Source organism: Mustela nigripes, chromosome 12 (assembly GCF_022355385.1).
Source record: "Mustela nigripes isolate SB6536 chromosome 12, MUSNIG.SB6536, whole genome shotgun sequence".
In the NCBI taxonomy this organism is placed as follows: Eukaryota; Metazoa; Chordata; class Mammalia; order Carnivora; family Mustelidae; genus Mustela; species Mustela nigripes.
In genome coordinates, this window is record NC_081568.1 from 73,651,897 (window position 1) to 73,664,959 (window position 13,063).

General features: G+C 44.9%; 1 protein-coding gene across 2 annotated transcripts in view; it reads right to left on the reverse strand.

The window, feature by feature from the left end:
* Nucleotides 1-13,063, reverse strand: part of TRPC7 (transient receptor potential cation channel subfamily C member 7) — a 145,340-nt gene that overhangs the window by 33,760 nt on the left and 98,517 nt on the right. For both annotated transcript variants that reach the window (XM_059416603.1, XM_059416602.1), the window contains one exon: nt 1,168-1,401. In XM_059416603.1, coding sequence (XP_059272586.1) covers nt 1,168-1,401 — 234 coding nt within the window. The remainder of the gene's footprint in view (nt 1-1,167; nt 1,402-13,063) is intronic.

Genomic DNA, 13,063 nt, shown 5'->3' on the forward strand with positions numbered 1-13,063 from the left:
TGCTAGAGCAGGAAAATGAACCAATAGGCAGTATTGATGATAAATGTTACCATTTAGTGAACACTTAATATTTTCAGAGCACGGTGCAAAATTCATATGCACTATCTTATTTAATCTGTAAAAGAACCAGGGTATTATCCTGGTTTTATGTGCGAGAAAATAAAGGCTCCAAAAAGTTAGGCAAACTCAGGGTAGGCTATAGAAGTAGGGTTTGAATCCAGGTGTGACTCCAAAGCCTGGGGACATAAGCACTGTGCCATTCTGCATGGTTTTCAATTCATGTTGGGCCAGGATCCCTTGCTACCCAAGGCATTCCCATATTTCTGAGAACATTGCGAGCGCTGCCATGGAAACCCATTCATCATCTGTAAAATAGGGACAGAAAAGACCCCTTTTTGTGAGCTGTTTGTAAGGACTGGAGTTTATGGTGTATGTCTATACAGTTCCTGGCATCTAGTAAGTCCTTAATAAATGGATGCTACAACTCTTACTCTTCCTAAAATTTCAATCTACTACCTCATACTGTATGGTCTTGTGGTTTGAAAGAATTAATGTATCTCCAAAAAACTAATTTGGCCATGAGAAAAGAACTTTTGAGTGTGAGAATCAGGGCCCATCTTTGCACAAAATGCAGGAATCCAGTATAGAAGGACATTTCTTTCATCTCTACATTTCCTCCTAGTGCTCCTGGATTCACATCAGAAATGAGATCTTTGGGGATACCTGGGTGGCTCAGTCAATTAAACATCTGCCTTCGGCTCAGGTCATGATCCCAGGGTCCTGGGATCGAGTCCCACATCAGACTCCTTGCTCAGCGGGGAGCCTATTTTACCCTCTGCCTGCCATTACCCCTGCTTGTGCCCTCTCTCTCTCTTATAAATAAATAAAATCTATTATAAAAAGAGATCTTTATTTAAAAAACAAAAAAACTCCCAGAAACGTTCTAAGAACCTTTCCAAAACAAATCCATCCTTCTTAACACATACAAAAAATTAATTTCTTAGAGTCCTTAATTCCACGCTTTATGAAGCTGTCTGTGCTGCCCAGAGCAGGACCTCTTTGGAAAGGGATCTGCAGGTGGAGTGGTGCCACGGGCCCGTGGCCACGCCCCAGGAGGGCGGAGGGCGGGGCGGGACGTGATGGAGCAGCGCCCTTCGTTTGACTCACCGTAAGTGAAGTAGGCCACTTCCGGCGGAAGTGAGACATTGTGCAGCGTGTCGTCCTGCACGTGCTGGTCCACATACAGCTGGGCCTCGCTGGCCTTCAGGAAGGCCATGAACCTGGCGGTGAAGGACGCCACGAAGATGGACAGCATCCCGAAATCCAGCAGGTTCCACAGGTGCAGCACGTACTCGCGCGGCCCCTCCTCCCAGATTTCCTTGCATTCGGACCAAATCATTCCTGCGGGAGAGTGAGAAGCTCAGGCTCGTTTACCAGTTCCCTGGGCGTTTGTGACCATAGCGCGGCACGGAGGGAACCAGGGTACGAATGGACGTGGGAGCTCCTGAGAACTGAGCGCGCTCGTAGCCAGCCGCGCGCGGACACGTGTCTTCTTCAAGGGCAGATTTAACAACGGACAGTTCTCAGGCCGCCTGAATACGTGTCACCTGCCCTCTGCTTACAGGTAAACCATCTCCAGAGGTGAGGAGAGAGTTCTTTCTCATCCTCTCTTAGGTTCTTGGAGGTAATACAGGAGAAACAGAGGGGCCTGTATTTGTGCATTTTAAGAACTGAGAGGGTTTTAAGGACTCCTCCCGTTCTAAATGAAAGGCGAGGAAACTGAGGTCCGGGGGCGGGGGCGGTGGGAAAGGGCTTTCTGCAGGTCCTACTGAAGACCTGGAACCCCGTTCTCCTAACTCCCACATTGGAGCACTTGATATGTTTCTGTGATTGTTTCAGTGAGCATTTATTTTGAGTTGTTGTTTCTTTAGTTTTTAAAGTAACTTCTTGGATTTTAGATACCTTCAGTCCTAGATGGGCCTTAATTGCTACTTATTGAATAATGTAAAGGCATGTAAACAAAATGTTGCTCGTTGCCCCACCACACCTCTAAGCCCGCCATGAGAGGTGACCTAGAGTGACAGTTGGGTATGTATCCATCTGTACTTGCACTGCCAGTTTGGTGGCCACTAGTCACATGTGGACATGGAGCCCTTGAAATGTGGCCATTTGAATGAGAGGCGCTGTGTAAGTGTAACATACCAAATACTAGGTATCACGGACTTAAAAAAAAAAAAGTAAAATATCTCAGTTTTTTTTATATCAATCACATGTTGAAGTGACAATATTTTAGATAAATTGGGTTAAATAAAATAGTAATTTCACCATTTTTATTGTAAGGCTGCTGGAAAGTTAGATATGTGGCTTATGTAGATTTGCACTATATTGCTATTCTCTTAATTATTAAAAATGAAATGATTTAGGTTATTAAAACTTAATAACTCTATAGCATTTTGAGCCCTTCCTATGTGCTAGGCACTCTTTGGTGTATGAATGTATTAACTCCACTGAATCTTGGCAGAAAACACAGGAAGTACATCTATTATCTCGGTTTTATGGCTTTACTGTTTCATTAGGTACAGAGAGCTGGACTGTGCCCAGGCAGAAGGCAGATCTGGAGTTTTGAATCTGGAAGGTCTGCCCCTGAAGTCTGTCCTCTTGACCACTCTTATTATTCTGTCTCTTCAGGAAATACAATTGGATTCAAGGCCAGTGATGTGTAGAAAAAACTTGAATATTTTGTAAACGATAGTAAACAGTTTCTATAGCTACTCAAACCTGGGAAAGTTTTGATGAAGAACCAGCCATGCTGTGCCTGCATACTTAGGAAGTTAATGTAGTAAGAGGTTGGCTAAGTGACTACTCACTCCCCAGAGGTTAACACTGCCTGCCTCTTTGGGCACTTCCTTGGCTCCTGTGCATCAGACATGAGGGCTTGCCTTTCCCCATCCTCTGCCTCCCTCACTGGCCCTCCTCATCCTCCTTTGTTACTCATCCTCCACCCTCAACCTTCGCCCCCACCCCCATCCCTTAAAAGCTGCTGCTTTCCAAGGCTTTGACCATTCTTGTTTTCCCTTCTGTCCTTGAGTAAGGGTGTCCACGGTTGCATCTTTGTCTTTCATTTCCTTGCAGATGTCCTTCAGGGAAATAAATTCTGATTTTTCTTAAGTGCTTGGAAACTAAATTTCCACTATACAGAGACTGCTGTAAGAGGATGTCCTGCCAGTGCCAGAAATACAGTATACCCTAAGTTGGCCTCCTCATCCCTCCCTAACTCTTAGTCCCCCCATGGCCCACTACCCCCTGTCTTGCAGTCCTGACTCCTCAGACTGTCCCCATTGGATCACTGCCATTCTGCAGATCCTCCTCTGGTGGGCTCCCAGATCCATCCTGTCCACTCAGTTTTCACTTCTTTTCTCCTTACTCCTCAAGCACACGTTGGATCATGGTCACGTCCCCCTGCAGTATACTCCTCAACCCTAAGATAAAGTCCAGACTGCAGAGCTGGGCTGTCACATATTCCTGTGATCTCTGTCTGTGTCCGTATGTCCTGGAGTTCAGCAGAGCAGCTCTCCCCAATAGTCCCCCAACAGTTCCACCCCAGCCATTTGCTGGTGCTCTTCCAGACTTCAAACACAAGCACGCTGGCAACTGACCACATTATAATACAGTGGCCTTTGAGGACTTCACTGCCTACAAAGCCTGGAGTCGAGGATGATACTGGGAGCAGACAAATGGTCATGGGCAGAGAAGCATGGCTGACTTGGTCACAGGCCCCCATTTGGCCACACTGGATTGTGTCTCCTCTGCCCTGGGACAGTTTGAATCAGAGTTTTCCCTTTTTTTGGTGAAAGTAGTTTGTTACATAGGAGGAATTGAAACAAAATGTGTCTCTAAGGAGAAAAGTAATTTGAGAGCGTCTGTTCAGAGGGGTTGTGGCTTTGTTTATTTGAAATAGCTTCTAAGATTTGCATGTCTGTATCACATCAGAGGCTGCGCAGTAGGAAATATCCCAAAACATTGCAGGTCTGTTTACAAGACAGCCCCAGTACCCACCTTGCTTTTTTTTTTTTTTTCCTTTACAAAACACCCTTCTCAAGCTTACCATTTTAAAATTTGTATGGTAATTCAGTGAAGTAATAATTTTCTTAACACTGAAATTACTTTCAATTGTGCCAGTTCGAATAGATATTTTAGGAATGTTTTTAGAAAAACCATTATGGGCTGGAAGAAGTAATGTTTATTGCTCTTGGCTACCCTCAGATTAAAATTCCTGATGTCTCAGTGGAAGTGCTTTCAGCTGGGTACTAGCACAGCTGCAGGCTATCACTTAGGGCTGTCACTGGCCTGAATTCAGGAAGCCCTGGGTTCAGGTTCTGGCTTTGGCCACTTCCTGGGTGTGTGACTTTAAAAAAAATCCCTTGATTTTCTTGGAGTTTTGGGGTTATTTCAAGTACCAAAATCTCTATGAATCTGAAATGCAAATTGTTTATAGAAAACGGACTTTTTTGACCAGGATAAGTAGCTCCTCATTGGGCATTGCAAATCATTTCCTCCATAGTCAAATGCCCTTGTCAGTTTTAGTAGATTTAAATATTAACTCAACCAAGCTAATTTAAATTATTCTAAGGCTGTGAGTAAAAGTAGCATGGGCCCAAGGGTTTGAACAGCAGGAATGCTTAATGAAAAAAAGAAACGTGAAATTAAGTACTTTAGTGAGTGAAATTAGGCCCCTTGCTTCTAACGGGGTGAGGATGGTTCAGCCATTTCTATCCATGCTGAATATGATGGTCTCTTGCCTCCAGCTTGTCAGTCAGAGGAGTGTTTCGAGCCCAGGGATTCAGGTGTAAGGATGCTTGGCACTGGAGCCTCTTTCAGGCAAAATCCCCTTCACTCTGGGATGCCCTGGAGTCCAGAGGACAAGGTCACTGATAATTAGTGCGGGTGGCTGACAGTGGAATGGGCTGGGAAGCCTTGGGGGAAAGGAGTAGCTTCTTTTGGGGGGGTTCTGAATAAGGGCTGCAGAGATGAAGTTTGTCAGCTCAAAAGGTGGCTCACGCCCATCCCAGCTTCAGATGCTGTTCTGCAGGGATCTCTCCTCAGAATCCTGTGAGCCTTAACTATGCACATTCTGTAAGTGGTCCTGACCCCAAGGCATCCTCTGCTCTGTCCCCAGGTCCTCAGCAGAGCAGACTTCAGAGACCACCTCCTGGGAGGCCTGTGGGTCCTTTCAGGTCAGCCTCTCATTATTGGGCCAAAAGGAGGTGTTCTGTGAACTTACAGGAGGGAGAATATGCCCTCAAGCTGTGACATCCAAATATTGTCTCAGTGGCAGGTCATTTGTGACAATTCTGGGCCTCATACATATTTGGGATTCAGTTGTTTTCCAGGCAGGAAAATGATATTAATAGATTAAAGCATTTCTGAACAAAGCTCTCCCTCTTTCTCTTCTTTCATTTTAGTACTTAGCAAGGCACTGTGCTGAGCACTCGAGCAACAGCAAACCTTTCTCATGGTCTGATAGCTGGTTAAACTGTAATCAGCTCCGCCTTACAGGTGAAAAGGCTTGTGTACCAAGATGGCAAGTACGTTGTTCAAAGGCACACAGGCACTGCAGGGCCCTTGCTCTCCACTGGGCTGTCACCTACCATGCCCTCTGCTGGGCACAAGCGTACTCTTCCTGGCTGGGAAATCATCCACCCACTTAATAGACACTGTTGAGTGCTGACCCAGAGCCAGCCACTGTTCTGGGGACACCACGACCAAGACCAGTCTATCTCTGGAGACAGATGCATCACAAGCCATCATGAATGTTTCTGGGTGACAGATGCTGTAATGAAAATGCCTGGGGATTGTTTGTGGAGAGGCAGCGATCAGAGCAGTCAGTGTTATAATCATGAGCGTCAGCAGAGTTCCTGGAACCACTTGTATTTGTTCACTGACGGAGTGAATTCTTGGAGGAGGGGACACTTGGTGTGAGGTAGCAGGGGCTAGCCAGGTGACGGAGGGGCTGGCCAAGTGTTCCAGATAGTGGCTGCGGAAGTGTGGGAGGATGGGCTCTTCCAGGGGACTTGAAGAGGTTGAGTGTGGCTCAAGATTCAGGGTGTGGGCCTGGAGATTGTTAGCAGAGAAGGTTAGTGAAGGCCCAGTAGACCCTCAGTAGCTTTCGTACAGGCCATGAGGGGGAGACTGGGCTTCACTTGGAGCGGCTGGACAGTCCCTAAAGGTGATAAGCAGAGCAGATGCCTAGTCTCACTTGTAGGGAGAAACTTTGGAAAGTTGACTGGAATCGTCTGCTTGAAAATGGATCTGACAAAGTGAGGAAATAATCAAAAGAATGAATTAGGTGAGGAACCCAGCCCATAGGCTTTTATAAGTTTAGTCTTCCCAAACTTCATTGTGTGATCCTGGAGCTAAGACTTAGCACCTCCCTTGAAGAGTTTATAACCCTGGGTGGGTTGGGTGAGGGAGACCTTGAGCCTCACATTTTACACATGTAAAAACTGAAAATCAGGCAGGCAGGGCCACGAAGGGACCCAGGACTGGGTTTCCTGACACCCAGTCACAAGTACTCTGTAGCCTTTTAAGTGTATTTTCCTATTCCCTGGGCATTCACATCTCCACTCCACTGGCAATACCGGGAAGACCGTTTAAGAAAACACTGCCGCGTTCTAAGAGCGGTACAGAATGTGTCTTCAGATGTGAGTCTGTTTCTAGATGGAGAAATGGCATGCATTGTGCAGAGACTTCCTGCCCTCCAAGCCTGATGGCTTTCTGGGAACTACTCATGTTACATCATCCTCTGATGAGTGTCTCTGGGGCCACAGTCTCCCTATTATAAGCTCTTAAAACTACCCCAGAGTTGCTGCTGATATAGTCAAGAAAGAGGTTCCTGTGGTATGAACTGATCCTGGAGGTTCTCTAGGCTGCAAGGAGTGATGGTCCCTGGTTTCCAGAGTCCTCCCAATGCAGCTCATTTGACAGCACTTACAGAGCGTAACAAATCTACTAGCAAATTTATCCCTCCTTCCTCTTGTACTGTTCTTTTCCTTTCCTTAATACTGTGTCCTGGCTTTTCTTCTGTCTCTGGGTTTGTCTTCTCAACCTCCTTGTGCCCTGCTACCCCCATCCTTGAATCTCTTGGATTGACAATCTAGGATTTTCCATAAATTCTGTAGGTAATCAATTAAAGCATTTGGAGTAAAGGAAGAATATATTTCTAAGTGAGTTTGACCTTTACACAGAACTGTACAGTAGAAGAGAAACAACCTACATGCCTAGTATGAGGAGAGGCTTGGGGAAATAAGTTAGAGTATTGTCACACGATGTGGCTGTTGGAAGTGGTCATTGGGAAAACCACATGGCTAGATGGAGAGAGGGATAACAAAATATGAAGAGTCAACTACAAATTTATATGATTACAGAAATGTTAATATTAATAGAGACAGGAAGTAACAAAAGAAAGCACATAGTTTGCTTAGCAGTGTTAGCTGTTAGGAAGAAAAGGAGCCTGGGGAATAGGACAGTCAGGGTGGAGGAACTTGTGGCTTTAAATAGGTTGGTTTAAAAACACCTCACTTTGAAGATTTTTTGAGCAGGGACCTGAGGAGGTGAGGAAATGAGCCATGCACTGTGGGAAGAACACTCAGGCAGAGGGGACAGCCCCCGCAGAGGCTCTGAGGTAGAAACAGTGTGCAGCAGGAAAGCCAGTGGGCTGTGAGGTGGGAAGTGGTGGGACTTGAAGTCACAGAGATGGTGTGGAGAGGTGGAGGGCATTGTAGGCCATTATAAGGGCATCGGTGTCACTCTGAGAGAGATGGGAAGCCACAAAAGAGTTTTGAGGCAAAGAGGGACAAACCTGATTGAATTTTTAAATGGATCACTCTAGCTCCTGGCCTGAGAATGTACTGAGGCCTGGTGATGGGGAAGACAGAAGCAGGCCACCCAGAGAAGGCCGTTCACCTTTTTGTGGCCAAGGTCATCCATGAAGGGAGCAGGTTGGACGTGCAAGGGTCCTGAGGTTCTTTTCAGCCCTAGGGCAGCTTCTGGTAGAGAGGGAGTAGTAGTGTTCTTATAATCAATCTGTCTATAGTCCCTCATTTATGAGTATGATACATTCTGGGAGAAGAGATTGTGCTACTCTGTATCCAGCTGATCAGGGTCTGCCTGGCAGAGTAGAATTTGAAAATTCTGTCAGTAGGGGCCTCATGCCACTTAAAGCCCCTCCATGTCTGAGCAGAGGGTAGATCAGACTGTAGACTTCAGGGCATGCCAGTAGCGCACACAGTGTTTGAGAGCTTTCTCTCAAAGATTAGTATTACCCTGTAGTAAGTAAAGAGCTCCAGAATGTATTCAGGGATAAGATAATGTTAATTGTATTTTACAGCTGTTTCCCCAGTATCTGGCACAGTGCCTGATGTTTAGTATAATGCCTAATAACTAGAAAATATATGTTGAGAAAAGAATTGAGAGAGTAAAAGAAATATCCAAAAACTTCCACGTTGCTCCCCCACTGTATCTGGCAAGCCCCCTGCTCTGTGGCCTCCCCTCCAGCTTTCCTCCCGGTACAGTGGGTGAGAGTCCACAGTCCTGCTAAGTCCAGGTCCTCCACCAGTGTCCTGGATCTCGTCCCCTGTGGCTACTCAGGAACTTAGCTTCCAGATTCAGTGGTGAGGTCTTAGGCCTCATGTAAGTTGATCTGTCAGCATTCGTTGGAAGTCGTCACTTCCTGGTTCTCGACCCAGTTACTTTGATTGCCTTCAACACCACTCTCTTGGCTCTTGTCTTATCTAATCTTCACTGGAGACTTCTCATCTTTCCATCCTTAAGTATCCTTGTGCTTCAGGACTTGGTCCTCAGTTTGTCTGACCATATTCGCAGTTGGGGTGATTGCACACTTAATTTACGTTAAGTACGCTGTCATTCTCATACTTGTCTTCAGCCCCAGCCTCTCCTTATGTGCTTATGGACTTCAGACATGCATATCCAAGTGCTGCTTGACATTTCCACTTGGACATCTAATAGGTGTCAAACAGAACTCTTGATTTCCTCTCCTTCCTCTCTGAACTGCTCCTCCCCGGGTCTTTTCTGTTGCTGTGAAAGACTCTAGCATACCATCACTTGAGCTAAAACACATGGAATTTTCCTTGACTGCTCTCTCTCTCTCTCTCTCTCTCTCACCCTACACCAAGTCTGATAGTAAATATTATTGATTTTACAGAATGTAAATCACGATGTACCACCTCCTCAAAGCAAACCATTTCCTATGTACATTAGTGCAGTGGCCTCCTGACGGCTCTCCTTGCTTCTGTTCTTGTTCCTGACTTCTCTGCCTTGTACATAGCAGCCAGCAAGTCATTAACAACTTCAGTCATAGGATGTCACTTCTGTGCTCAGAACCTTCCAGTGGTTTCTTATCACAGTCAGAATAAAATAAAAATTGTGTACCATGGCCTGAAAGGCCTTGTGTGATCCAGCTCTGCCTGTCCCTCTGAGTTCATCTCTGTTCTCCTCTTTCACTACACTCCAGCCTCACCAGTTTTCCTGAATCCAAGCCTTTATCACATACTGATCCTTCTGTCTGGAATGCTTTTCACCCACATGTGTACAAAGCTTTCTTCCTCTCTTCTTTTAGGTCTCTGATCAGATTTCATCTTGTCAGAGTAGGGAGATGGGAATGCATGTTCCTACTGTTGAGCTCTTTTGAGAAGGTAAACTTTGAACAGAGACCTGAAGGAAGAGAGAAAGCAAGCTACACAGGTCATTATCCAACTAGTCTCTTCAATCAGAGAAATGGAGTACTGACTAGAAATTTGGGGGTATGAAAAAAATCATTAACTTTCTTTTACGTTTGTGGTTCTGTTTTAGAAAAGAAGTTCTGGTTTCTATTACCAGCCATGATGGGTAATAAACTGAAAAAGAGAAAAAGAAAAAAAGAAACCATCCGCAGGCACTGAAAACAGATATTCCTTCAGCAAGATAAGCCACTTGAACATCAGGTCTTTCTTTATGGAGACACATTCCAGTCTGTAGTGCATGGAGTGGAATCCCAGAAGCATGAAAGGCAGTCCCACAGAGTTAAAGAGACAGAGACTGGGAGCGCCTGGGTGCCTCAGTGGGTTAAGCCTTTGCTTTCGGCTCAGGCCATGATCTCAGGGTCCTGGGATGGAGCCCTGCACCCGGCTTTCTGCTCAGCAGGGAGCCTGCTCCCCGCCTCCCACCCCCGCCTGCCTCTCTGCCCACTTGTGACCTCTATCTGTCAAATAAATAAAATCTTAAAAAAAAAAAAAGACAAAGACTAGAGTTCAGGAAGGCAGAGGTGATCAGATGTTGTGTGGTCGAGTTTCAGAGAGAAGGGTACTGTGCAAACCAAAAACAGAACCACAAATAAAGTCCAGAAAATTATGTATGGGTCTTTTTGGATATTTCCCAAACACTAAGTTATAAGTACCCAGAGTAAAACTCCACAAACAGCAGCCAGAGAGCCCCAAGCTGAATATTCTCAGAGCTCACCCACAGTGGAGAGATTTGAGCTCACACCATCCAGAATTGAAATTCTTTGTTGATTATCCAGGGCATGTAGTAGAGACCACAGATGTGTGTCTCTGTACACAAGAATAACCAATCTTTATGGTTAAATTTCTCCAGATTCACTCTAAGAAACTTGAAAAGCCCTGAGCTGGGTCGCCTCAGTGGCTCAGTTGGTTAAGCATCTGCCTTTGGCTGGGGTCATGATCTCAGGGTCCTGGGATGGAGCCGCTCAGCATGGGGCTCCCTGCTCAGCGGAGAGCCTGCTTATCCCTCTCCCACTGCTCCTGCTTGTGTTCCCTCTCTTGCTGTCTCTCTCTTTCTCTGTCAGATAAAAAAAAAAAAAAAAAAAAAAAGGAAAAAAAGAAAAGCCCTGAAATCATCTGCAGGTAATTTAACAGCTTGTCAGAGTAAAGCCAAATGTTCTTCCAAGGAAGACAACAAAGTCTGGATGTTCAACAACATAACCTAGGAAGTGCCTTTCATTCAGTCAGAAATGACTAACCCACCGAGACACATGTGATCCATGTCAGGAGAGAGATTAGGTAGAGAAAGGTAACCCAGAAATGACAGAGATGATGGAATTAGGAGTTAAGGATTTTATAACAGTTACTGTAAGTATGCACCGTATGTTTATGGATTTAAAGGAAAATGAAAGCTTCATGAAGAAGGAAATGAAAGGTAAAAAGAGGGCCAAATGGAATTTCAAGCATTGAAAAATATAATATCTGAAAGGAAAAGTTCACTGGTTAGGGATTAAAATCACAGACAATGCAGAAGAATTCTCCATGAACCTGAAGCACAGAGAGAAAAAAAATTGGAAAAAAGAAAAATAACTTATCTTAGTGATACACATAAAAATGTTTATGGGTGAAATATGATATCTGACATTAGCTTTAGAATGCTACATGTTGGGGGAAGGGAACTGGGGAAACCATAGATGACACAAAAATTAGCCATGTCTTGCTAATTTTTGAGCATGAGAGATTGGTTCATGGGATTTATTGTACTCTTCTCTTGATTTTTTCACATTTCTTGAAATGATTCATAATAAAACGCTTGAAAATTTACCTAAATAAGAAAAATTAATTAGAATCTTTCTTCCATCCGAAATATACCAGGAAATAGGTCAATGAGAAACCCTTCCCTCCTCCCTACTTTTCATGTAAGGGTCTTAAAAACTCAGCTGTGTTTTGATGGGCGGGAACTGGGACTAGGCTATAGACATTGGGTCCTCTGCAGCTGGAGAGAAATGTTTCCTTCTGGAACAGTGCCCTGACATCCAGGAAGAGAAATAGGGGTCAAGAGGAAGTCTGCTTCAGTAAGAGCCATGGACATGGCATAGCTCTCTCACTCAGGGCAAGTGTGGTTGCACTCACCACAGTCTCCTCCCTGGGGGCTGGGTGGGGAAATGCGGTGGGTGAGTGATGGGGCCATAAATATTCTTATGTTTTTATCCAATAAGCCTAACATGTGAGTTATGGGTGTTCTGTTTTGTTTTAATCTGTGTCGTAGTTAGTTTGGGCTGCTCTAATAAAATACCACAGGCTGAGTGGCTTGTAGACAAGAGAAATTTATTTCTCACAGTTTTGGAGGTTGGAGGTCTGACATCAGGATGCCAGCGTATTTGGGTTCTGGTGAGAGCCCTCTTATGGGTTACAGATTGCTTGTTGTACCCTCACATGGCCAAGAGAAAGAGAGAGAGAGAGAGAGAAAGAGAGAGCGCGCACGCGCGTGTGCATGAGTTCTCCCCAAGGCTCTTCTATAAGGGCACGTATCCCATTCATCAGCATTCTGTCCTCATGACCCCATAGGACCTACCTCCTAATACCCTCACATTGGGGTTAGCGTTTTCACATATGGATTTGGGGCTGTACAAACTTTCCATCCCCTGCAGTGTTAGGATTAGGATAGATTCTGAACTGTGAAAGTCAGGCCACCAGAAGTCACTCCGCCACAGGCTTTAATGTCTCCTTACAACTTTAGTGCCAGTGACTCTCCTAAGTGAGCCTCTGGTCAGAGACTGGCTGGTTGATGAAAAGCCTTTGGGAAGCATGCTCTCCTGCTTCTTTCCTTTGGATCAAACCATTCTTCTTATCTCCCTCTTCCTATTTAGAGACCCACCTCAGAAACCATAGGCCCCCTTGTTCTCAGCTTGGGCATCTAGGATGTTCTCACATGGTTCAACCATTGTGGCTCTCTTAGGCTCTCTCATTTAACTGCAGTGGGTCATGGGTTGGGCCATTTTCAAGTACTTGTTCTTTTGTGATTTGTTGCTTGAAGGCACAGACACTGTGGCCCTGTGTACATTTTGACTCAGTGCTCAGTGTTTATTAACATAAACCTAGTGAAAATTATACCATTATTGAATTTTTGTGAAGAAAGCAAAATCTGGGGTACGTACCATTAGGGCAGTTTAATTAGTAGCGTACATCTTGATACTCCAGAGATAACATTTTTCAGTTCTCTTTTCAGTTTTGCTTTGTTTAAAACATTCTCATCACATTCATATCTTTTTGGTGTACATGTTATAATC